The sequence below is a fragment of the Panthera uncia genome, chromosome E3 (assembly GCF_023721935.1).
Source record: "Panthera uncia isolate 11264 chromosome E3, Puncia_PCG_1.0, whole genome shotgun sequence".
Taxonomy (NCBI): domain Eukaryota; kingdom Metazoa; phylum Chordata; class Mammalia; order Carnivora; family Felidae; genus Panthera; species Panthera uncia.
Window position 1 is genome coordinate 4,128,503 of NC_064815.1, and position 25,803 is coordinate 4,154,305.

At 53.7% G+C, this 25,803-nt stretch overlaps 1 protein-coding gene across 1 annotated transcript in view; it reads right to left on the reverse strand.

The window, feature by feature from the left end:
• The window catches only part of LOC125928630 (uncharacterized), a 145,845-nt gene that overhangs the window by 96,958 nt on the left and 23,084 nt on the right, over positions 1–25,803 (reverse strand). Inside the window, exons 12-28 of the mRNA XM_049639363.1 lie at positions 24,318–24,503; positions 24,050–24,202; positions 22,198–22,342; positions 19,944–20,102; positions 19,066–19,190; positions 15,707–15,895; positions 11,664–11,819; positions 10,703–10,887; positions 9,588–9,770; positions 8,550–8,641; positions 6,360–6,523; positions 4,205–4,364; positions 3,999–4,078; positions 2,753–2,939; positions 1,810–1,965; positions 1,305–1,438; positions 60–218 (exon numbers count right to left, since the gene is read on the reverse strand). Of these exons, the coding sequence (XP_049495320.1) occupies positions 60–218; positions 1,305–1,438; positions 1,810–1,965; positions 2,753–2,939; positions 3,999–4,078; positions 4,205–4,364; positions 6,360–6,523; positions 8,550–8,641; positions 9,588–9,770; positions 10,703–10,887; positions 11,664–11,819; positions 15,707–15,895; positions 19,066–19,190; positions 19,944–20,102; positions 22,198–22,342; positions 24,050–24,202; positions 24,318–24,503 (2,613 nt within the window). The remainder of the gene's footprint in view (positions 1–59; positions 219–1,304; positions 1,439–1,809; positions 1,966–2,752; positions 2,940–3,998; positions 4,079–4,204; positions 4,365–6,359; positions 6,524–8,549; positions 8,642–9,587; positions 9,771–10,702; positions 10,888–11,663; positions 11,820–15,706; positions 15,896–19,065; positions 19,191–19,943; positions 20,103–22,197; positions 22,343–24,049; positions 24,203–24,317; positions 24,504–25,803) is intronic.

The window sequence follows — 25,803 nt, forward strand, 5'->3', positions numbered from 1 at the left end:
GAGGGGGGATGCCCAGCTGCCACCAGGCAACGCTGCGGTTCTGTGCAGCCTGCGCTTACCTCCACGAAGTAATTGCTCAGGGCCGGGCCGGAGTCATTCTGGAAGGTCTGGCTGATGCGGAACTGCCTCTTACCGCTGCTCTCGTTCCAGTGCTTCCCATAGCTCACCTCCAGGTGGGAGTGCAGTTGGCCCGAGCCCTCCTCGTGCCGGAGCTGAAGCTGGGGACCCCCCCCCCAAGGAGATCCGCAAGGAAGCCTGGTCTGCCCAGTCCCTGGGCCTCCTCGCTGCCACCCACCGTGGCTCCTCTGGGCAGACAGTTCCACAGGAGGTGAATGTCTTTTTGCATTGACTTTGATTTCGTAAAACAATGCGTTAGAATATGGTCCACCTTTGAGACTATGTGGTCAGTACCCCTTAAATCCTGAGCGTGGACTGAGTGAAATCCGCGGCCTCTTGCCCCCACTCTCTACGGCAGCCTCTGGCTCTCTGACAGAACCTCAGTGGATCAGGGTTTCGAACCTGGCATCCTGCCACCCCCTCTCACATCTCCACACCAGGTTCGTTCATGTATTCATTCACTGAACACATTTTCCCCCAAGTACCAAGTAGGTACTATGCCCAGCATTGGACATCAGATACCCAAGAAGGAAGACTCGAGAAGATCCTGCACTCATGGGGGCAAGAATCCAGTGGGAGAGGAAAATGTGAAATAAGTCAGTTAACAAGGGAACATCGGCTTCTCCCTTCTGCTCACGCTGCCAGCCACTATGGCGAACTGCGAGTCCCTATCGCTCCAGCTCTCCCTCCTGCCCCAGGACCTTTGCACTTGCCATGTCCCCTTCCTGAAGCAGGCTTCCATAGGAACAGAGCCATTTCATGGTTTCATTTTCACCTTAAGATGTACTTTTCCCAAAGAAGCCTTCCCTACCACCCCATCCAAACTAGATTCCCCATTGTTATGCTTCCTCAGTCTCCTCCCTGTTTACCATCCATGTCCCTTACGGCTCCCTTGCTTTGGTCTCTCTCTCTCTCTCTCTCTCTCTCGCTCTCTCTCGCTCTCTCTCTCTCTGCCCCCACCCAGCAACAGCATGCCACAGGCCAGGCGCTGCCTTGTGCACAGCTCTCCTGAGTGCTAGGCACATAGTAGATATTCACTAAAGACCAAATGAACCAATGGACGGAAGCCTGAGACTGCAGCTCCAACTCCAGCCCCGTTCCCATACGTGACCTTGACCAAATCTCTCCGTGGGGATGAGCTCTGGGCCCTCCCCAGACGCCCCCGCCCACCCACCCAGGGCACTCACCTTGTGGCTGAGCGCTGGGGCCTGCGTGCAGTGGAGCTCGTGGTCCAGCTCTAGCTCATAAGCTGCCTCTGAGCCACTGTGCGTCCGCAGCTTCTGGCTGGTGCTGCATTCTTGCGCCAGCTGCCTCGCCTGACCTACGCGGGGCAACCCGGAGACGCCTGCCCGTCGTCCGCCAGCAGCCCTCCATCCCCATTCCCGGGACACGGGAGCACACAGCCCAGTCTCGGCCACCCCCACCCCTGCCCCGGATCCGCTCCACTTCCCGTCACTCGCTGGAACCTACTGAAGGGGAGGGAGGGCTTAAGGGACAGACTTAAATATCTTTATTATTTTTTTAACTGGTGGGTGCTCAGGTCTATTCAGGGCCAACAAAGTGACCAGGTGGCTAAGGAACAGGGTGATGAAAGGACAAAAGGTAAGATGGCACTTCGGCCCCCAGAGCCAGAGCCCCAGGAGAGGGCGAGGGTCCCGCCACGTCGGCCCCCGCCCAGCTCAAGGTCCATACCCAGGAGGCCGTACTTGATCCTCAGGGAGCTGGTCCAGAGGCGGCCCCGCTGCTGCACCAGACCCAGGCCGCGCAGCCCCACGAAACCCGGCACAGAGAGCTCGCCGCCCAGGACCACCACCTGCAGCCCGTCCTCCGCCTTCTTCTCCAGCAGCACTGCGGGGGGAGTGGGCAGTGAGAGCGGCAGGCCTGGTGTGGCCGGGGTCCCTCCCAGGGGCCCCGGGGACAGGGGTGCTCGTGGAAAGGATGCCCCGGTGTCTGCCGAGGAACACCGATGTCAGAGCACTGACCCTACTACTCGGGGGCGACCCCGAAAGTCACTTTTGTGGGTCCAGGCCAAAAGTCTTCAAGTAGAAAACAAGACAGATCAGAGGAGAAAAACAATGCCTCGGAGGCCATCTGGGGAGGCCTTTGGAAACCTGTTTCTGCGACCCCAACGTTCAGCCAGTGACATTACCTGGAATACCCACGCCAGGGGGCCAGCAGGCCCTGCCGTCATCCCCCCGGAATCTCCCAGAACACCCACGAGGAGCAGAGCCACAGGGCTACACCCCAGCTCTGGCATCAGGACAGGCACCTGCCAGGCTGGCCCGTGCCCAGGCCAGGCCATGTGCTCAAGGTTGAAGCCGTGCCCCGTGCAATTTGGGTCACAATGCAAAATGTGCATTTTACACATTGTGGAATATGGGCCAGAATCAAGAGAGTCCAAAAGCTGCTGTTCTGGGGTTCATGGAAGGTAGTTGGCGTCGAGGGGAGCCTCTGGGGGGGGGCATCGAAGGGAAGGCATGAGCAGGTACGGAGCCTGGATTTTCCCTTGGAGGGGATGTTAATACTGACAGGTTTCGAGGGCATGGAGACTCCACGTGGGGTGCTCAGCCCTCCCCCTCCTGTACCCTGGCGCCCTGAAGAGAGGGAGTGGGCAGGAGGGGGCCCCTCTTCCTACCTGACAGGTGGGCCTGGTCACTCAGCACGTTGCTCAGCAACAGGGAGAAGGCCAACCGGCTGCCTGCCTGCCGGCTGAAGTGCCCGGTGAGGACCACAGGGCGGCCCGCCGTCACCAGCTTTGCCTCCAGCTGGGCCTCAAACCGCTGGGGCTCACCGCCAGCTGCTGGCCACAGGTCACTCCGGCCCTAAAAAGGCCCTAGCATCACTGGGGGCGGGGCCGGGCTTGGCCAGCAAGCCCGGCTCCGCCCACAAGAACTGAGACAGACTGGACAGGGGACAGAGGACGGAGCTTAGCCAATAGCCTTCGCGGCTGATCCTTCAGACTCCTATGGCCAGCTCAAGGATTCCCTTTTCCTATTGCACTGATACCCACCTATCACTATACAATTTACTTATTGATTTTGTCTGTTACAATGGAAGCCCCAAGAGGAGAAAATTGTGTGTGTCTCTTTCACTGAGCTGTCTTCCAAGTACCCGGCACACTATGGGTGCTTGATAAATAGACAAAACGAAGACGCTGAAACCTACGGGTTTCAATCCCCTCCTTGGTCTCCCCATCTCCCTCTGGACCTTCTTTGGAAACAGAGGCTTTGCATACGAGCGGGTTATAAGGTCACGAGGGCGGGCCCTACTCTGGAAGGACAGATGTCCTTATAAAAAGAGGAAATTTGGACCCAGACAGAGGAAGACAGCGTGAAGACAGAGAAAAGATGCCACCAGGCAAGGGATGCCTAAGGCCACCGGAGGCTGGGAGGGAAGCATGGAGGACATCCTGCCTCCCAGCCTCCCAAGAGCCACGGAGGCTCCAACACCTTGATTTTGGACCTGCGGCCTCCAGAGCCGTGAGAAATTTCTGGTGTTTCAGCCACCTAATTTGGGGGGGTGTATTTTGTTAGAGCAGCCCTGGGGAACTAATACAGACTGCTTGGGGCGCACACTGCTATTTCTTCTGGAAATCTGGGGAACGGCATGCTTTAACTTGCCTCTCTCTACTGAGCTTAAAGCATGCTCCTGAATTACTAATATGACTGATTTTTTTTACCTAAGTGGTAGTAAGATTCGAGCCCACGTTTCTCTCCTTTATACGTCTCTGAGTGCCAAGAGGTCACAAATGTTATGGGAGGAGGACACAGCAATGGTGACGTCAACTAGTAAGCAGGGACCCTGGGACTCAGGCTGGAAATGCCCGGAAGGTGGCAGGTGCCAACGTGGGAGGCCCGAGGATACGGAGATATGCAGCAAACCTTGATGTAGTAGACGTCCCGGTCATCCATTATCAGCTCCAGGTGACCCACGTGGCCGCTCTGCAGAGTCTCGATCTTTCCTGGGGACAATGCAAGAGTTTAGGGACCAGGGTTTGCCATTCTGCCCCCTGCATTCCCCCAGGACAACATCCTGCCAGTTTTCTTATCTCGGGGCCCCGGGAACACGGAGGGGACGCGGTCATTACCGTCTAGCTCCAATTTCTTCCTGAGATGCAGAAGCTTGAGCCGGAACCTCCCCTGGGGCAAGCTGTAGCTGACGTCCACCCCGACGTCCCTGGGCACGTGTGACTTGGGCGTGCCCATGAAGACATGAGCCGAAGCTTCCCGAGGGAGCCAGCTGTCCTTCTGGAAACACAGCAGACTGCTCAGGCTCCAGAATCTCATCCAGTCTGAAGGTTCTCCCTCTTCCCGAGGGAAGACCCGCATCCCCACCACTCAAAAACTTGAGTTCTGAGGCTCCTCCTTGACCTCGCGAGGCAAGAATAAAATCGCAAATTTGGGGATCTCGAGCAGTACCTGGGGAAGAGCAAAGTCCTACAGGAAACTCAGGACCACGTCTACAGGGACTTGGTTTGTCCCGCAAATAGCCTGGGGAGAAGCAAGGCATGGCACCCACCAGGGGCACCCTGAGCAGATCCCCTCAGATCCCTTATCCAGCTCAGTGCACGTATCTATGAGTCTCTGCACAGTGTGCTAACACCTGGCACCTGGGCCTCCAGATGTTGCCCTCCTGTGCGTTTTTACAGGAGTTAAAAACAAAAAACAAAAAATTGCAGCTTCCCAGCCTCACAAGGACCCCACTCTGACCTGGAACCCATGCTCCAGGGCTCCCCCAGGATCAGGAAGAAGCTGCTGCTTCACCTGACGTCACTCCCCACTCACCTTCTTCTCCTTCCCTATTCTTTAAAAAAAAATTTTTTTTACATTTATTTATTTTTTGAGAGACAGAGAGAGACAGAGCACAAGTTGGGGAGGGGCAGAGAGAGAGGGAGACACAGAATCGGAAGCGGGCTCCAGGCTCTGAGCTGTCAGGACAGAGCCCGATGCAGGGCTCAAACTCACAAACTGCGAGATCATGACCTGAGCCGAAGTTGGATGCTTAACCGACTGAGCCACCCAGGCGCCCCTCTTCCTTCCCTATTCTAACTTCCACACTCTCTTACTAGGTCGCCCTGGAGCCTTTTCTTAATCACTTTGACCCAAATCCTTGACTCAGGTCTGCTTCTAGAACAACACAGCATAAGACAAGAGCACCCTTTGAGACCCTGCATCATCGTACGTTCTTTCACTACCTGTAAAGGTTCACTACTGTGTATGAAGCTAGCTGTAGGCACAGGGAGTGTGACTGAGCATTACATACCCAAAGACCCGTATCCCCATGGCACCTATATTCTAGAGGGGAGGGACCACCAGACACAAGTCTACACAGGACGGCACCTGGTAAGGGGTACTCTGCTGACAAATTCAGTGTTTGGGGCCAGACATGGTAGTCAGGGAAGGCTGCCTCGGAGGAGGGGGCATTTGAGAAAACAAAGGAAGCAAGAGAGAGAACCAAGTGGATGCCTGGGAAAGAGTATTCCAGCCAGAAGAAACAGCCAGTGCAAAGGCCCTGGGGTAGCAATGTGCTTGGTGTTTAAAAAAAAAAAAAAAGGGAGACCAGTGTGTGGACAGTGGTGAATCTGGTAAAGAATTTGGGAGATGAGAAGGACAGACCAGTGGTTCAGGGTGTTTGGCTCCTACTCAGAGTGACAGAAGCCACTGGAGAGCTCTGTGCAGAGGAGGGACAAGAACCTTCTGGGGTTTCAGAAGACCTATCTGGCTGCTAGGGGAGAACAGATGGTAAGGAGACCAGAGCAGACACTGGGAGATCAGAGGAGGAGGCTATTGAATGCCCATTCTGTGCCAGATGATGGGGACACAGGAGAGAGAAAAACAGGCACTGAAGCTCTTCCCGGGAACTGAGTAGCCAGTGGGGAAAACAGACAGCAGCCAAGGAGCTTTAGTAACAAACATGAAAATGATCTAAAGGGAAAGAGCATGGTCCTAGTAGAGCAAGTAACAAAAGAACATGACTGCATTGGGGTCATCAAGGCAGGCTTTGCTGAGCAGGGGACGTGTGAACTGAGACTGGAAGATTCAGAGTTAACAAGTCAGACAGCCAGAGACAGAGGATCAGCCTGTGCAAGGGTCCGGAGGCAGGAGGCAGACCACAGTTGGACCAGCCCAGCCCAGCCGCTCCAGAGAGGAGCCCCATGTCCTCATGAGGCTGATCCCAGAGTAGAAGACCTAGGGAGACCCACAACTTGGCTGGGGAAGGGGGGACCATTCCAGAGGGCCTACCTGGGGGTGGAAGGTATAGGCAGCTTCCAGGAGGTACTGCTGAAGGCCCTGGTCTTGCTTCTTCAGTGTCACAGCTGCCAACACAGGCAGCGAGAGCAGGGAGGGCTGACCAGCTGGTGGCCAGGTGACTTCTGTGCACAGCTGCCAGCCCCAGGTGCGGGACCCTGTGGAGAAAGGGGAGTGGGCAGCACTGGGCAGCAGAGAGCTAGAGAATTCCAGGCGGGAGCCCACGGCTGCTCACGCAGCAAAGAAAAGGCTTCTCGGGGCGCCTGGGTGGCTCAGTTGGTTAGGTGGCCGACTTCGGCTCAGGTCATGATCTCGCAGTCTGTGAGTTCGAGCCCCGTGTCGGGCTCTGTGCTGACAGCTTGGAGCCTGGAGCCTGTTTCGGATTCTGTGTCCCCCTCTCTCTCTGACCCTCCCCCGTTCATGCTCTGTCTCTCTCTGTCTCAAAAATAAATAAATGTTAAAAAAAAATTTTTAAAGAAAAAGCTTCTCCACTTGCTTCTGAGAACCAGTGCCATGTAAACCAGGGTCCCTCAACCCTCGGCACTACTGACGTACTGGGCTAGTCAAGCCTCTGTTGCGGGAGCTGTGCTAGTTACGACAACCCTCTGTCTCCAGACATCGCCAGATGTCCCCTGGGTGGGGGGAAGGTGGCAAAATCACCCTGGCTTGAGGACCCCAGTGCAGACATGAAGAGTGTGGGCAGTTGTGTGTAGAGGAACACAGGCTCCCGAGCAAGACTGCCTGGGTCCGAATTCCAGCTTTGCCAGTTCTCAGCTGTGTGACCTTGGGCAAGTTGCTAAACATCTCTGTGCCTCAGTGTTGCTCATCGGTGGACTGGAACTGAGAACAGTTCCTGCCTCATGGTGTTACTGTGGGGACTGACAGAGCCCGTCAGTGTTCAGGACAGCACCCGGCCTAAAGTGGTCAGTTCGTTTAGATGGACCCCTCCCCGACTTTACATCTAAAATGACTACAAAGATCCACTCCGGTTTGGAGAATTTCCGCCCCATTTTTTTTTTTCAGCTTTGCTGAAAAATAACGTGATGTCATTACCAGATAATTTTCTAATGTTGTTAAAATATCTCCTTCATTACAGGGTTTGAAAGTTACAGGTTGGGGTGCTCAGGTGGCTCGGTACATGTCCGACTTCAGCGCAGGTCATGATCTCACAGTTCGTGAGATCGAGCTCTGCATCAGGCTGAGTGCTGACAGCTCGGAGCCTGGAGCCTGCTTTGGATTCTGTGTCTCCCTCTCTCTCTCTGCCCCTCTCCCGCTCATGCTCTGTTTCCCTCTCTCTCTGTCAAAAGTAAATAAACATCAAAAAAAAAAAAAAAACCTAAAAAAAAATAAATAAATAAAAGGGAAATAACTTAGTGGCACCTGGATGGCTCAGTTGGTTCATCATCCAACTTCGGCTCAGCTCATGATCTCGCAGCTCGTGAGTTCAAGTCCCACATCGACCTCTGTGCTAAACATGGATCCTGCTTGAGATTCTCTCTCTCTCTCTCTCTCTCTCTCTCTCTGCCCCTCCCCCACTTGCATATGCTCTCTCTCTCTGTCTCTCAAAAATAAACAAACTTTTTAAAAAAAATGTAAAGTCATAGGATATCTCAGTAACTCACTAAACCAGAAGTTGGAGGGTTTTACTTTTCCTACAAAGGGCCAGAGAGTAAATACTTGAGGCTTTGCTGATCATAGAGATGGTCTGTCACTACTACTCACTTCTGCCATTGAAGGACAAAAGCAGCCACAGACAATAGGTCAACAAATGGGCATGGCCATGTACCAATAAAACTTTATTTCTGGCCACTGAAATATGCACTGCACAAATTTTCCACACTTTGAAATATTCTTCCTCTGATTACTTTTCACATTTGGAAAACGTAACAACCTATTCGTAGCTCGCAAGCCTTCGTAAGGAGCCAATCACCCAGGACTGGATCGCTGAGTTGCATCCTGTTTTCTGCCCTTGTAAATAATGACGCTGTGAACATCTTTGTGCATAGCACATTTTATTGGCTTGTTTTCACAGGGTAGAGTTCTAGAAGCAGAATCAAAGAGTTAAGGGGTATAAATCCTTCTTGGGCAGGAGAGCAACTCTCGCATTTGGAGCTGTCCTTGGCCCCTTCGGCTCCCAGATGCCCAACTGGGGACAGCAATGGCAAGGACCCTACTACCGCCTACCTTCTTTGTCAGTACAGGACTGGGCCTCAGAAGGGCTGCGGGCATTACTGAGGCTCCTCACGCCATCCCCGGTGACGAGGTACAGCTTAGAGCTGGGTGGGGAAAGAGGAAAGTCCCAAACAAGTCATTTTCGTTCATTCTCCGGACAAATACGCCTTGAGCTGCCACAGTCTGACACCAGGGCAAATGCCACCGTGAGCAGGACAGGCCTCTGGAGAACTCACCCACAGCACTGGTGACGAGTGCCATGATAAACCTGAATGGGGGCAGCATGGGGTCTGTCTTGGGGACAGGGCAAGGCCTCCGTTAGCTGGGAGTGTGTGGATATCTGCAGATGTTGACATGTGAGCAGAGACTTAAAGGATGCGAAGGAGCCGGCATCTTAGACAGCAGGAATAGCAGGTGCAAAGGTCCTGGGGTGGGAATAAAGGGGCCTCTTTAGAAGCACAAAAAGGGTGGCTCAAGGGCGTAAGGGTGCAGGGAGAGGGAGTGAGTGAAAGGCAGGAGGTAGTGGAAGGAAACAGGTAAGAGGTGAGTAGGACCCCCATGAAGAAGGACAATCACGTAAGACCTGGGTTAGCCTAGGAGCAAGTGGGGGGTTTTAAACATTGTCCAACAGTCACCTCTCCAGGAGGCTAGGAACAAGCTGGTCCCAGGAGAGAGCCCTGTAAGAGCTCCCACCTCCAGGCCTTGGCCCCCACAGTGCATCACAGACACAATCCCACACTAATACACACACACACACACACACACACACACACACACACACACACACACAGGACACTCACACAGGCACACTCACACGCACCCCCTTCTGCACACACAGGCTCACCTAACGCACTTCTACTCTCAGACACATGTGAACACACACACACACACACACACACACAGGCGCACACACTGATGATCATGTGCACACGCTCACGGGTGCTCACAGACACGCATGCACGAGCCCTCAGGCCCCGCCCATGCCTGCCCACGCCCTCGCTCCGCAGGGGCAGGCGCTCACGGCCCCGCCCACTGGGGCAGGCCACCCACCTGAGGCTGAGCAGCTCCACAGGTTCCTCGAGCGTGTTCAGATGCACCTTGAGGTCTCGACTCTTCCTCGCCTGGATCCCGCCATCCAGGCTGGCGGTGCCCCGGATGCCGGTCACCCACCTCAGCCCGGCCTGCCCCAGGGCACCCACCGTGCCCATCTGCGCTGAGATCCGGACCAGGGCACTGAGGGGAGAGACAGACACTAGCTGTGTCCCGCAGACCCGGGTGGGGGGAGGGGGCGTAAGCCCAGCACCCACTCGCCCACCACCCCCGGCTGTTCTCCGAATCTCGAGCCAGAGCGGCCCGTGCGCCGGGGTCATCGCTGGCCACACTCCAGGGGCACCGAGCCCTTCACACACCGTCCTCCCAGTCCTCACCATCGTCGGCCTCAACTCATAGGCGCAGACACAGGACGGGACAGGTGAGACCACCCACTCGGGGCCCATGGCTGGGATGAAGGGTAGCAGGATGGTGACCTGGGCTGTCTGAGCCCCAGTTGGGGTCTTCGTGCCAAAGAGCAGCCCGCAGAGGACGCCCACACTGCCCCCGTCAGACCCAGAAAGCACAGACAGGCCAGCCGAGTCAGTCCCGCTGCAGAATCAGACCGAGCACTGAGCAAACTCGGCCCATGCTGTGTGGCCCTGGACCCACAGTGCACCTGCCTGGAGCCCGTCTCCTCCACCACTGGCAGGAACGAGGACAGTGCCCACCTCGTGGGTGATTATGCGGGTCACCAGACTCGGTGCCCACACATCTTAAATGGCCCTCCCGCTCTCCCTCCTCCCCTCCCCTCAGAGGCAGCGTGGAGCAGGGGGAAGACTGGAGTCCCCGCTGCCTTACACTGCTATGCTTCCTTGGGCCCATGCTGTCACCTCACTGAACCTCAGTCTTCTCACCTGTAAAGCGGGCATAGCTGCCCAGGACCTCCTCACAGTCTCTTGGCACAAAAACAAAACAAAACAAAACCCACCAAATCACAGCAGCTGGTGTGACAGATGGTCTGCAGAGCAGGGACCCTGTCCAGCCCAGAGTGGTGCCCGCGCTCTCTGCAGCCCTCTGCAAGGGGAGACCCCTCCTCGCCCCCCTCCCTCCCCCAGCTCCAAGGAGCCGGCTACCTGGGCTTGACATAACCATTCACAGAGAAATCCAGGGGCTGCTGGAAGCTGGCAGTGCCTCGCACTCGGACGCTGATGGCAGCCGAGACATTTAGGGTCAGCCGGGCTGGAAGGCCAGACATGGTGGGGAAGGTGAGCTCCTCCAAGGCCAGGTTCAGCCTCCGGTTCACCTGTACCTCCTGCCCCTGCAGTCACAGAACCGTAGTGATGCAGGTGACAGCCCCCGGAGCGGGCCAGGCATGCACGGAGCACGGAGCACACACGACCTTATTTGATCCTCATACAAGGGGCGGGGGGGAGGGGGGAAGGAAGGGATATTATCATTATCCCGTTTCCAGAGGAGAAAACCGGGCCCATCAACACATGAAATCATCTGGCCAAACCCACGTACGTAGAACCAGGTGAAGCCGAGTTCAAACCCACACAGTTTACTGTGGAAAAGGATCAGGGTCAGAGGTCAGGGACCCAGGGTCAGTCAGGTAAGGAGTGCGGGCGCTGCCCACGATGCAGAGCACTTATTGGTTTTTCACTTTTTTTTTAAATTTATTTTTCAGAAAGAGAGACAGAGTGCGAGTGGAGGTGGGGCAGAGAGAGGGAGACACAGAACCCGAAGCAGGCCCCAGGCTCTGAGCTGTCAGCACAGAGCCTGATGTGGGGCTCGAACCCATGAACCGTGAGATCATGACCCGAACCAAAGTCGGATGCTTAACCGACTAAACCACCCAGGCGTCCCACTATTATTGTTATAATATCATTCCCATTTCACAGATGCAGAAACTGAGGCCATGACTAGTTAACACTCCCCAGGAGGTAAGAGGTAGAGCTGGGATTTGAACTTGGGCAGCCTGGCTTGAAATCCCACTATCTTAAGTCTGAGAAGTACTGTAATAATTTTTAAAGCACCAAAGGAAATGCCACGGGGCCAGCAGGGCGGGGAGGGGGCGAGCCCAGCCTGAGGTACCTTCAGGAGCTTGACTGCCAGCTCGGCCAGGCTCAAGGACTGGCGACTCATGCGGCTCCCCATCACCCCGCAGTTCATGACGCTCAGCTCGTGCCCGAACACCTTCACGCTCAGCTCACAGCGCAGCGCCCGCCTCTCCGTGCGCCTCTGGGTCACCTGAGGGAGAAGCCAGGTGACCAGGATCAGGTCTGGTGCCTGGACAGTGGTGGGGGTGGCGGGGGGCGGGGTGGGTTGGTCCAGAGGGCAAGGTCAAGGGCTTTTGGTGTCTGGAACGTGGCTTGCCAAACTCATGGCCCACAAGCAGAATCCAGACATGTGTTTTCTTTGACCTGCCCAGAGCCCAGTACGGTGTGTGTGGGTGTGAGTGTTCTAACAATCCTTTTGTTCTGGAATAACCTTAGATTTACAGAAGCATGGCCAAGATGGTACGAGCAGCTCCCATACACCCCTCACCCTGTTTCCATGCTCAGCGTCTTTCACTGCCAGGGTCAGGGCGAGAGCTGAGAAGCTGACACAGACACGGACTATCATCAAAACTGCAGACACTACTCTGATTCCGCCAGTTTTTCCAGCCCCGTTCTCTCCGTTCCAGGACGCCATCCAGGCACCACACTGCATTTACCTGCCCCACCTCTCCCATCTGCACTAGTCTCTGGCACACTGTCTTCCTGTGTATTTCACGCAGTGTGGACCTTTTGAAAATTGGATCTGTTTCCAACATTTAAACATTTAAGAAATGACACGTAAAATCCAGATTCTCTTGCTTCTCGAAAGATACAAGTATTGGCCTGCCTGCCCCCCTCCTCCACCACGACAAGGGGCAGAAAGAGGTGAACAATAGCTGCCACTTTTAATGGAGGCACATGCTCCCGGAACCTGCCACAGACCCCACCTCTCCCTGTTGCCTCTCCAACACGGAGGCCAAGTATTGTTGCCATTATCACTGTGCTGGTGCAGAAGAGATCTTTGGTTACAACTCTCCATCAAGAGTGTGAAAATAACAGACAAAAACGATTGTAGATTTTTTTTTCTTTGAGAGAGAGAGAGAGAGAGAGAGAGAGAGAGAGAATCTCAAGCAGGCTCCACACTCAGCATGGAACCCGACACAGAGCTCAATCCTGTAACGGTGAGATCACGACCTGAACCAAAATCAAGAGTCGGATGCTTAACCGACTGAGGCCCCCAGCCACCCCAAGGATTATAGATTCTAAGAAAAAGTGTTTATGCCTAGCCCACCAGCCTCATTCATGTGACTTGCTGGCCCCAGATCTAGTCCAAGAGGCTCTAAAGGGCAGGGACCATGTCCCGACCATCTTTGTGTCCTTGGGCCCTGGGTTCACACTCGATGACTGGTAACTATGTGACCATGTCCCACGATAAGTGCCCCAGCCACTCTCCCTGATCACCATCAGATGTATGCAGCAGTAGCTTCTTATAATAGCAAAAAGGTGCCAACCACCTAAGTGGCCTTCAGTGGGAGAAGAGTCACGGAAGGCACAGTCCTCACCCACAGAACGGATGTTAAAGCACCCGGCGACCCGCCAAATCCGTTCCTGGCTACACGCCCTGCAGAAACGTGCACGTGCGTTCACCAAAAAGACACGTACGAGAATGTTCACAGCACCACCTGCAATAAGCCAGAAACTGGAAACCACCCAGAAGCCCAGCAGAAGCAGGACGGATAAACAAACGGTGGTGTCTCCGTACCGTGGAACGTGACACAGCAAAGAGCACGAACAAGCCGTAAGTACACACAGCTACACAGATGATCTCACAAACCAACTTTAAGCCAAAGAAACCACACACACACACACACACACACACACAAAAGGACACGAGGAACATCATTCACGCTCGCCAAGAAGTGGAAGCAACCTGCAGCCTGAAGGTCCTTCGGCAGGCGGGTGGACAAACAGTATAGTCTCTCCACACAGAGGAATATTAGCCGTAGAAAGGGAGGGAGTCCTGACCCGTGCAACACAGATGAATCTCACAACACGATGGGAGGTGAAAGAAGCCAGACACAACAGGTCCCAGGTTGTCTGATTCCATTCATAGGAAATGTCCCAAATAGTTGAATTCATAGAGACCCAAAGCAGATTAGTGGTTGCCAGGGGCTGGGGAGTGACTTGTAATGGGTATGGGTCACCTTTGGGGTGGTGAGGGTATTCTGGAACTAGATAGAAGTGGGGGTTGCACATCACTGAGAATGTACTAATGTTACTGAATTGTCTGCATTAAGATGGTTCATTTTAGGGGCACCTGGGTGGCTCAGTCGGTTGAGCGTCCGACTTCGGCTCAGGTCGTGATCTCACGGTTCGTGGGTTCGAGCCCCGCATCAGGCTCTGTGCTGACAGCTCAGAGCCTGGAGCCTGTTTCGGATTCTGTGTCTCCCTCGCTCTCTGCCCCTTCCCCCCCTCAAAAATAAATAAACACTACAAACAAAAATTTTTAAGAAAATTAAAAAATTAAAGATCATACCACACACTGGGAGGAAATATTTGCAAGCCACATATCGGATAAAAGACTTGTTTCCAAAATCCAAAGAATTCTCAAAACTCAGTAATAAAAAACCAATCCAATATTAAAAAAACAACAGACACTATATCTGAACATACACCAAAGAAGACGTATGGACAAACAAGCATGAAAAGAAGTTCAACGTCATTAGTCACTGGGGAGTCACACATTAAAGATAGAAGATACCACTACTAACAGAATGACAACAGTTAAAAGGTCTAATCACACCAAGTGCTGGTGAGGATGAGGGGGAGACCAGAACTCTCCCACCCTGCTGGTGGAGTGCAAAATGGCACAACCACTTTGGAAAACAGTTCAGGAAGGTCTCAAAGATTAAACCTATAACTACCATCTGACCCAGTCATGCCCGTTCTTGGACATCCACCCAAGAAACCTGAAAACATACACTCAGGTGAAGACTTGTACACGAATGTTCATAGCAGCCCCCAAGATGGAAACAACGCAAAGGTCCATCCACCCTTGGATAAGCAAACTGGCCCATCCATACAATGGAATGCTATTCAGCAATAAAAAGAAATAACCTACCAGTATAGCCTGCCATGTGGGTGAATCACAGAATAATGTGCTGCATGCAGGAAGCTGGGCAAAAAGGTTACACACTTTTATTTATTAAAAAAATTTTTTTAAACATTTATTTACTTCTGAGAGACAGAGTGCAAGCAGGGGAGGGGCAGAGAGAGGAGACACAGAATCCAAAGCAGGCTCCAGGCTCTGAGCTGTCAGCACAGAGTCCAACGTGGGGCTCGAACCCATGAAACAGATCATGACCTGAGCCGAAGCCAGAAGCTCAACCAACTGAGCCACCCGGGCACCCCAAGGTTATATGCTTTTAAAATTAAGTTTGTGTCACGTGATTCCATTTACGTAACTCTAGAAAATGCAAAGTGATCTACAGGGACAGAAAACCTACCACTGGTTCCTGGGGACAGGGGTGGGTGGAAGGAGGGGATATTATGGAGCACGAGGAAACTTTTGGGGGTGATGGATATGTTCACTGACTTTATTATGGTGATGATTTCATAGCACATACCTATGTCAAAACTCAACAAACTATACTGTAAACACACACCGTTTGTTACTGGCCAACTATACCTCTACAAAGTTGATTTTTGTTTTTAAGTAGAATTAATCAGTGTAGTTAGGAGGTGGGATTAGTGATTACCCTTGGTTAGGAGGGGGTAGACTAGAAGAGGAAGGAGCAGGGGGCCCCTGGGGTGCTGACAATGGTCTGGGCATTGATTAGAAGGATGTTTTCTACTGGCGGAAAAGCGCCAACAATCTTGGGCAGTTTTCTAATTGTATGTGATGCTTTGATAAACGCTTTTTCACCACCAGGCAGGCTAATCTCTGCTACTCAGCTCGGGACCAGCTACTTGTTTCTGTGGCGGTGGGGGGAGGGAAGGCAGGGTCTGAGGTCATTGACAGCTGGGACCCCAGGCCAAAAGCTCAGCTGGCGAGCGGTGGGAGCAGGGTGGGAGCGGGTACCCCCCCTTACCTTCTGCTTGCATGCCTCTCACCTTTCTGTACCTTTCTCCCGGACAGTCAGGGCTGCTGGCATGTGGGGTGGACCCTGCTTCTGGCTCTGGGGACTTCTCTGCTTGGGCCTCTTCCTCCTCTTCGTGCCCCCAGAACGACTTCCCGCTGAACAGCCTGTGGACGATTTTCTCTGCATTTTCCAGCCGGAGGCCAAGCTGGGAAGAAAAAGCCAGGACTCCATGAGGAGCTGCTCAGTCACATGGATGATCAGAGCTGCAGGGCAGGGGGCTCGAATTGGGGTGCCCAGCAGACTTGGGCAGGGCTCTCTGGGCTCCCTAGGATCCACCTTTCTTTTTTTTTTTTATTTTTTTATTTATTTATTTTTTTTTTTAATTTTTTTTTTCCAACTTTTTAAATTTATTTTTGGGACAGAGAGAGACAGAGCATGAACGGGGGAGGGGCAGAGAGAGAGGGAGACACAGAATCGGAAACAGGCTCCAGGCTCCGAGCCTTCAGCCCAGAGCCTGACGCGGGGCTCGAACTCACGGACCGCGAGATCGTGACCTGGCTGAAGTCGGACGCTTAACCGACTGCGCCACCCAGGCGCCCCTCTTTTTTTTAAACTTATTTATTTATTTAGAGAGATTGAGCAGGGTAAGGGCAGAGAGGATGAGAGAGAGAATCCCAAGGAGGCCCCATGCTGTCACCACACAACTCAACACAGGGCTCAAACTCATGAACCAGGAGTTCATGACTTGAGCTGAAATCAAGAATCAGATACTCAACCAACTGAGCCACCCAAGTGCCCCGGGGCACCATGTTTCCAAATGAAGTTCCACATCTGCTGGGCAAAAGCTGCACAGGAAAAATTCTTACCAATTCTTTCAGGCCTGGTTCAAATGGCACCGCCTCTGGGAAGTCCTCCTTGAATTCCCACATCACTCTCTTCCCACATTCCCCATCCCCTGACCAAATCTATCACTCCTTCCCCTCAGTGTCCAGCCCGAAACCTCCAGGTCACTCTCAGATGCTGTAATCTGGGTGTCTCCCTTGCAAGATCCTGAGCTCCGTGAGAGCAGGGTCCCATGTCTCATGCACTAGGCATGCTGAAGGCCTGGTGTGATGGGTAATTTTGTGTTGATTTGACTGAGCCATGGGGTGCTGAAATATTTGGTCACACACAACTTGGGGTGTTTCTGTGAGAGTGGTTTTGGATGGATTTAACATTCATCTATATCTATCTATATAATATCTATATCTATGTATATCTAGATTGATAGATAAATATAGATATTATATACATAGATATATTAAAGAGACAGGACAAGAGAGAGAGCGAGCACATGTGCACACAAGAGCAGGGGGAGAGGGGCAGGGGGAGAAGGAGACTCTTAAGCAGGCTCCACTCTCAGCTTAGAGCCTGATGCGGGGCTCAATCCCACAGCCCTGGAATTATGATCTGAGCCCAAACCGAGAGTCAGACACTCAACTGAATGAACCACCCAGGCACCCCTAACATTTAAATCAATAGACTGAGCCAAGCAGAGTGCCCCAATAATGTAGGTGGGCCACATCCCATCAGTCGAAGGCATGAATGAAACAAAAGGCAATCAACAACTACAGGGTAATTCTGCCTGACTGCCTCAAACTGGGACATCGCCTTTTCCCCACCTTCAGCCTAACCTCAAACATCGGCTTTTCCCAGGTCTCAAGCCTCTAAACTAAAAGGCTCTCAGGCCCTCGGACTCCGACTAGAACAACACCATCGGCTTTAAAGCTTGCTGACCGCAGACCTTGGGAAGTGCCAGCCTCCATAATCGTGTGGGCCAATTCCTTACAATAAATCTCTTTCTAGAGGTACCTATGTGCTACTGGTTCTGTTTCTCGAGAGAACGCGAATACGCCTGGCTTAGTTGGTTCTTAAAATGTGATGGATGTGAGGGGCGCCTGAATGGCTCAGTCGGTTAAGCGTCCGATTTCAGCTCAGGTCACGATCTCGCCACTCACGAGTTCGAGCCCCATGTCGGGCTCTGTGCTGACAGCGCAGAGCCTGGAGCCTGCTTCGGATTCTGCCTCCCTCTCTGTCTGCCCCTCCTCCACTGGCGCTCTGTCTCTCTCTCAAAAATAATATAAAAACATAAAACGACTTTTTTTAAAGAACTCTTCCACGATGTGGCCCTGCTCCTCTCTGCACACCCGTCTTACGTCTCTCTCACTCTACTGGTCTACTTCTGCTGCTTGAACATACCAAGTCCTTTCTTGTCTCAGGACCTTTGCACATACTGGTGCCTCCGCCTGGGACGCTCTTACCCCAGCTCTTCCCTAGGCTGCTCAAGCTCCCCCTTTAGGTCACAGCTCAAACTTCGCCTTCCTGAACACAATACTTGAAAGTTGCCACTGTTTTATCAATATATTTACTCATTTTTTATCTGTTTACCTCTGTGGGCAGGGATCTTATCTTACCTGTTGATCATCAGATTCTCAGAGCCTAGTACAGCACCTGGCACAAGTCACGTAGAAGACAGATATTTGTGCAATGGATGACAGGTGGGTAGATAAATATGAATATATGGATGGATGGACAGATAGACGAATGGGCGTAGATGGAAATGGAAGATGGACAGATTGAATGGAAGGATGGATAGATGAGTGAGAAAAATGAAGCTGTGGTAGGTAGGTAGGTGAATAGACAGATGGGTGGGTGAGAGAGAAGAACGGATGGATGGATGGATGGATGGGAAAGAGGGTAGATGGAGAGATGGGGATAATGGCACATTAGTGAACAGATGGAGGAGAAGAATGGATGGATGGATGGATGGATGGATGGATGGATTGGATTGGATGGGAGAGTGGATTGATGACAGATATACAGATGTATATAACCGTGAATATGTGGACAGGTGTGTGAACAGGTGCACAGGAGTGTATGTGGATGACTAGGAGACTGGATGAATAGATGCAAGGGTGAGAAGCTGGTGGAAAAATGGGTGAGAGGCTACATAAACAGATAGATGGATGGACGACGGATGAAGGTAGACGAACATACAGAGGTATGAACGGGTAGGTTTGTGGATGGATACATGGATGGGTGGGCAGGTGGCTGACTGGGAGAACAGGTGAATAGATGGGTAGGTGAGAGGGTAGATGGACAGATGGGTGGGAAGGTACAGAGATGAGAGGGAGAAAAGAGATGGGTGAGAGGGAGGGATCGAGTGGATGGACAGATGTATGTACGTGTGGGTGGATGGATGTAAGGACCAGGGGGTACAAGACTGAGGAGTGGATCAATAGATTCAAGAGGTGATATATGGAAAAATGGATGGATGGGATAACTCCTGGCCTTCTAGAAGAGGCCCCAAGGCGACTAGAGTGGGCCCCCTCTCACCTCCAGGAAGTTGAAGGCATGACCTAGGGCGTGGATGGTCAGGTTAGTCATGGCGGAACGGGGGAGGAAGGAGGCTGGAGAAAAGAGAAGGGTCCGCTCCAGGTTGGCTCCCAGGCTGCCAGACACTAGGAGAACCAAGAGAGAGGATCAGCATACTCTGTACCTGTCACAGAGTAGAGTCTGGCCACCGAGGGGCCACAGCCTAAGACAAGGCAAGATGGGGCACGTCCTCTCCAGCAGGACAGGTGTCTCTGCCTTTAGCCTCATCAAAACCCCAGAAAAGATCAAGACACCCCTGCCGACAGGTGAGCACCCCACTTTCTACCCAGAGACTTCAGGAGCAGCCGAGGGAGTAGAGGTACCCAAGCTAGAACAGGGTTTCCTTTTGGATGCTCTGTTTAATTACGACAAGATGGTGACAGCCTCCGTTTAGTGCCTTTTAACACAGGGGAAAACAGGTCCCCAATTCACAGGCAGGCAACAGAGCCAATCTTCCACCACTATTTCATCAGCATTGTATTCCTTTTCCGGATTACCTTGTGTTTACAGAGTTAAACTGATTTTTTTTTTATTAACGGTAGTAATAGACAGATTCCTTTTGAAATAAATGCAAGTTAAAAAATAACCAGTTTAGAGAAAAGACAGAAATACTCCATTGCATGCTATGAACTGGCTGATAGTTGATGAGTTTAGACTTCTTCCAACAAAAATGGCAGGTGGGTGGGAACAGAGCAAAAAAATCAAGCAGGTGGCATATAAACAGGTGACAACTGGGAAAGAATGTCTTCGATCTACGTGTCCTCGAGGGTTAGAGCTCCCAGGTCCCCCAGGGCTTCATGGCCCCAGCGCGGGGCAGCAGCTGCCCAGGATGGCCATACCTGAGCGAAAGGTGACGTCAGAATAGGATGAGTGTTTCCAGGCCTCCGGATGGAACTCCTGGCTGAGGATGTCCTCAGGGAGGGTCTCCCGGAGAGCGCGCTTCAGAGGGTCATCGGTCTCCAGCAGCTGCAGCAGGTGACTCCACACAAAGGAACCCACTGGAGTCCAGTCACAGCCAACAAGGAGGGGAGGGGAGGGGAGGGGAGGGATGGATCTGGAGCTGGCTCAGCCCAGAGAACAGACTCCCTCCCCCCACCCCACCGGAGCCTGTAGCCTAAGTCCTGCCACTTCCACAAGCCAAGGGGCTTCTCAGGAGCCCAGCTATCCGTATTTTATTTCAAGAAATCACGGCCAACAGTGGTGCTTTCATGGAACTTGTCAATTCAGCCCGTGCACGGCATCCTGACGTGCCTTCCGGAAGGGAGAGGGGGACACTGTGGGGAAAGCTCTGGGTTGACAGTCAGACCCAAGTCTGAATCTCACGTCCACCACTCACGAGCTGTGTGACCTTAGGCTGGTTACTCTACCTCTCTGAGGCCCAGTTTCCTCATCTGCAAAATGAAGCATCACAACCCATCTCCCAGGGCTGCTGGTGCAGACCAGTCAAGAGGAAGCCTGGCCCAGAGAAATGAGTATCTTTCAGGGTTGGGAAAGGGGTGACGTGCAATTCGGGATAGGGATCCCCAGGCTCTCTGGAGAAGTAAAGATTAAATGAGATCACCCAGGGGAAAGATTCCGATGAGGGATATTAGAGTCTAAATGGGAGCCCCCAATCCGCTTGGTTGTCCCAGGCTCTCAGAATGCCCGGCAGGGAGCTTCTAGAACAATCCGCCATGGATCAGAGTGGAGGCTGGCTTTTGTTCCCAGGGGACAATACACAGGCCTGCTACCCCAGGGTCTCCATCAAGGCTGAGCCCCTTCCCTGATTCCCCGATGAGGGGGGGCTTGGGCTAATGGCCTACTTGACCAAAACCGCTTTCTCTCCCCACCTCCCACTCACATCCCATCCCATCCCACCCGATACCACCAACGAACAGTTACATCTCCTAGCAGTACCGTTTGTATTCTTTTCGGGGGGATGTCACTTCTTTAGAAGGTAACCTAACAGCACGACAGACTTTTAAATGTGTACACCCTTCAAAAAAGGGGGGCGGTGGAAAGGGGCACCTGGGTGGCTCAGTCGGTTAAGATTCTGCCTCTTGGTCTTGGCTCAGGTCATTATCTCGCGGTTCGTGAGTTCAAGCCCCACGTTGGGCTCTACGCTGACAGTGAGGAGCCTGCTTGGGATTCTGTGTCTCCCTCTCTCGTGCACAGGTACATGCGTTCTCTCTCTCAAAATAAAGAAACTTTAAATTTTTAAAAGATAAACCGTTCTAAATGCCTTTGTGTACTGACTCGGTTTATGCTCCCTCTATGAGGGAGACAGTGCTAGTACGATCATCCCCATTTCCCAGATGTAGAAACAGAGGCTCAGCAAGGTTTAGTAACTTGTCCAAAGGCACACAGGCAGGGAGCCGCCGAGCTGGGATTTGAACCCGGGCTGTGGGGCTCCAGGGACTCACCTCACTGTGTAGCATGCACAAGATTTTTGAAAATTAGTTCAACTTATTTTTCTTTGAAGTTTCACTTTTGGGTTTAGGAACTATGGCCAGAGGCCCCTGTTTGTTTAGTTATTTTGAGAGCAAGAAAGAGACAGGAAGCAGGAGAAGTGGAGGGGCAGAGAGAGTGAGAGAGAGAATCCCAAGCAGGCTCCACACTGTCAGCACAGAGCCTGACGTGGGGCTCGAACCCACGAACCATGAGATCACGACCTGAGCAAAAACCAAGAGTCAGAAACCTAACTGACCGAGCCGGCCAGGAGCCCCAGAGGCCCCTGTTTAAAGGGTACTCTCTGACCCTAGAAGGGATCGGAGACTTGGAGATACTGTTCCTCCTCTGTCTCAGGTCTCCCTTCCAGGCACTAGGTCACGAGCTGGCCAGAGCTACAAGGGAAGTCAGCGGCTTTCATCCCTTTTCACAGATGAGGAAACGGAGATCCAGAAAGAGAAGCAACTTGTCCAAGATTGTCTAGGTGCCATACACGGGACGTGCGGGCACACGAGGCTACTTGTTCAGGGGGTGTGGCAAGAAAAGGAGAACAGGAAGGGGTCAGGAGAGCACCTGAGGCGCAGAGGTGAACCTGCTTCCAAACACTTGCACCCAGCGGGAGGCCCCGTGCCAGCCCCGCCCCCACCCCCAGCTCCCACTGCTCACCCTGGGTAGACCGCTCGCCGGCCTGGGTGTGCCGCACCTGGGCGAACACCTCCTCGCCAGGACACCTCATCAGGGCCAGGTAGGCATTGATGCGGATCTCAGCGTCCTCCTCGGGGCTTTGGTACAGGCGGGAGAGCACAGATCGCTGGCCCGGGCAGAGGGGAGGCCATCACCCTGGGTCCATCCACCTCCCACCCCTCTCCACCCCGGGGTTCCATGTCCCCCGAGCTGCTCTGGCTCCAGCAGGTGGCCCTGTCCCCCCCCCCCCCCCCCCCCCCGCTCCGGCTTTTATAATATCTCCGCCATAGGAGGCCTCCCTGATGCTGTCACCTGCGGCCCGTTTATGGGAGGTGGTAGGGTCACTGCTGAGCCCCGTCATCCTCCAGCCCGAAGGCTCCCCACTTTCCACAGGTAACAACAGGTAGATAGATGGGTGTGGCTGCATTCCAATAAAACTTTATTTATAGAAGCAGCACAGTGTGCGACACAAAGGAGGTATTCTCTCAAGGGCTTGGCTTGCCCAGGCCCCTTTCCTAAGCAAGCAACCTCCCTCACCCTGTGACTTTCTCCCTCGGCACCTGCCGGTTTCCTTCAGAGCACAGCCCTCCATCCGTCCACTCTTGCAGCAGTATTTACTGAGCACCTACTATGTGCCCGGCACTGTGTTAAGCGCCAGGTGACAGTGACAAGCAAGATAAACCCAGCTCCTGTCCCCTGAAGGTGATTTTCTAGAGCAGGAAGACTGAGAATAAATGTGGTTCGTCTGTGAAATGTGTATTAGGTGATAAATGCCAAAAAGGGAAAACTTAAATGGGGAAGCAATTTCAAGGGCGCCTGGGGGGCTCAGTCAGCTAAGCGTCTGACTTCGGCTTGTGTCATTATCTCTGGATTCGTGAGTTTAAGCTCTGCGTGCGCTCTGTGCTGACAGCCTTCGGATCCTGTGTCTCCACCTCCCTCTTCCCCTCCCCAGCTCACACTCTGCCTCTCTCTCCCTCTCAAAAGGGAACATTAAAAAAAGGTTTTTTTAAATGTATAAGTAATTTCAGGTGCAAGAGCCAAGGAGGACCCCCACAGTCAAAGTGATTTATACACAAAGACTTACAGGAAGTGAGGAAGTGAAGCCTCAGGATATCCAGGGGAAAGGCATTCGGGGAAGGGAGAACAGCCCATGCAAAGGGCCTGCGGCAGAAGCGCACCCAGAGTGAGGAAAACCAGGAGCCCAGCGTGGCTGGAGAGCCGTAGGGGTGAGGAAAATAGGAGACAAAGCTATAAGCAAGTCAGTGGTCAGGGCACACAGGGCCTGCCAGGTCTGTCAAGACTCTGGCTTGAGGGCGAGAGAAGCCTCTAGAACAGGGGTCAGCCAACTTTTTCGCAAAGGGTCAGACAGTACATTTTTCTGGCTTTGCAGGCCATGCAGGCTCTTGCAATGACTGTACTCTGCAGCTGTAGCAAAAAAAAAAAAAAGCAGTCCTAGACAACACACAAATGAACAGGCACAGCTGCATTCCAGCAAAGTATTTCGTGCAAAATAGGCAGCAAGGGAGTGTAGGGTCTGTGGACCAGAGCTCGCTGACCCCCGAACTAGAGGGTTTGCAGCACAGGAAGGCTCCTATATGGTTTGTGATCATATTGCTTATTTGTGTGTTTCTTTGATCAGTCCTTGCCTCCCACACCAGATGCAAGCTCCGTGTCAACAGAGACCCGGACGCCTATTCACGCAGGTGCCCAGTGCACAGTAGGTACCCAGTAAATACGCGACGGATGAACAAATGAAGAAGTGAGTTCGCAAACAGTGGTTCGAGACCCACCACCGCCCAATCGCAACCCCAGGGAATGACACACAGGAGCTCACGTCCGCAGAGCAGGGAACTCTCCGGAAGGCCTGGATGGCCCCCAGCCGGACCTCAGGGGGGCAGCTCCTCTCAGACGCACAAGTGCTCAGAGCAGGGGTGAGAGCGGCGGCCGCCAGGCCCGCATTGCCAATCGCCTTCAGCACGAGCTGGAGCTGAAACAAGACGTCGGAGGGGCCTTGAGGCCTGGTGGGGGTGCTCACCTCACCCGCACAGCTGAGGGCTCACCTGCGTGGCACAAGCTATGCCCAGGATGCCGGTCTCCCTCACCTGGTCAGCGTCCGAGGGCTCCTGGAGGGTGCAGTTGGCATCCAAGGCCTCTCCCAGGATCCTCACGAGGGAGCCGACACCAGGCAGGCGTCCGCAGGGCCCGTCCAGAGAGGCACAGAGGTTGTGCGCCAGGGCCGAGATGCCCAGAAAGGCGATGGGGCTGGCCCCCGGGGTCTGCAGGAGCGGCTGGGGACAGAAACCGGCCCCCACCCCAGCCGAGAAGGCTGCTAAGTGGCCCTTCACAGGCCCGGCCGCGTACAGATGGGCCCCCGCCCTGGCTGCACACAGACTCCTAGAGACCTGGGTCCCCTACCCCGGGAGTCTGAATAAACTGGCGTGTGGTGGGGCCTGTCCACGGAGCACCTGCCAAAGGACCTAGGCGACGCTTAGGTGCATCAAGGAGGGAGAAGGCTGTTAGGGGGACGCAGGGCAGGGGACTGTCGCTGATGTCTCAAGACAGTTTCAGCTGTCACAACTGAGAAGCAGACACGCCAGCATCCCCGGGGGCAGAGACCGGGGATGCCGCTGAAGGTCCTCTCGCACCCAGGAGGAACTGTCCACCCCAGAGGTCGACAGTGTGAGGCTGGGAAACCCCGGGCTCAGTCACCAGTTTGGAGGAGGAAGGCGGGCACAACACGGGGCGGGGGCGTCCGGGTTAATGCTTAGCAACCACCCAGAGAAACCGCAGCCCCTCGTGGGTAGCGCTGGCCAATTTCCACGGTGTAAATGCTCCTGTCACAGCGCTCTCGGCGGCTCACCGCAGCGGGGCAGACGCGCAGACATCAGCGGCGAGCGGCTTGCAGGTGGCAAGCGCGCGCATGCGCGCTCCCGCTCACGCCAGCAAGCGCATGCGCACGCACATGCGCATGCGCACACCCACCTCGCCTAAATAAACCCGAGGAAAGGGAGGCAGTCTTGTGCCGTAACGGGATGAGGTGTGCAGTCTCTATGACCTTGGCTTTTAACCTAACTTCTCTACCTGCAAGCTGAATGTTTAAATGACATCTGTGTTTTTCCGCCAGCTTCCCAACTGCGTGGAAATCGAGACTTTCCTGCCGCCAGCCCCACCCTCCAGCACATGCTGGAACCTCTTGGGCCTCACTCCCTGAGGATCAGGAGACCCCAGTCCCCGCCATGGGGCTACACTGCCCTACCCACCCACATCAAGTAGGCTCATCTCTCCAGGGGCCTCCCAGCAGCAGCAGCAACTGAGCCCACGCTGAGTCAGACCCCGGCCCGTTCCATCTGTGCGACAGGGTCCCACCAAGATGCTCAGGCACCCCTACACCAGGGCCCTGGAGCCTTCAAATCAGAGGAAAGCAAAGAGGGGTGGGGTGAGTGGGGGATAGGGGAGCGCTGGTTCTAGGCCTATTGGGGGAAAAGCCAGAAAGATAGATTTATAAATTTTTTTAATGTTTATGCTTGAGAGAGAAGACAGATGCGAGCAGGGGAGGGGCAGAGGGAGAGGGAGACCCAGAATCCAAAG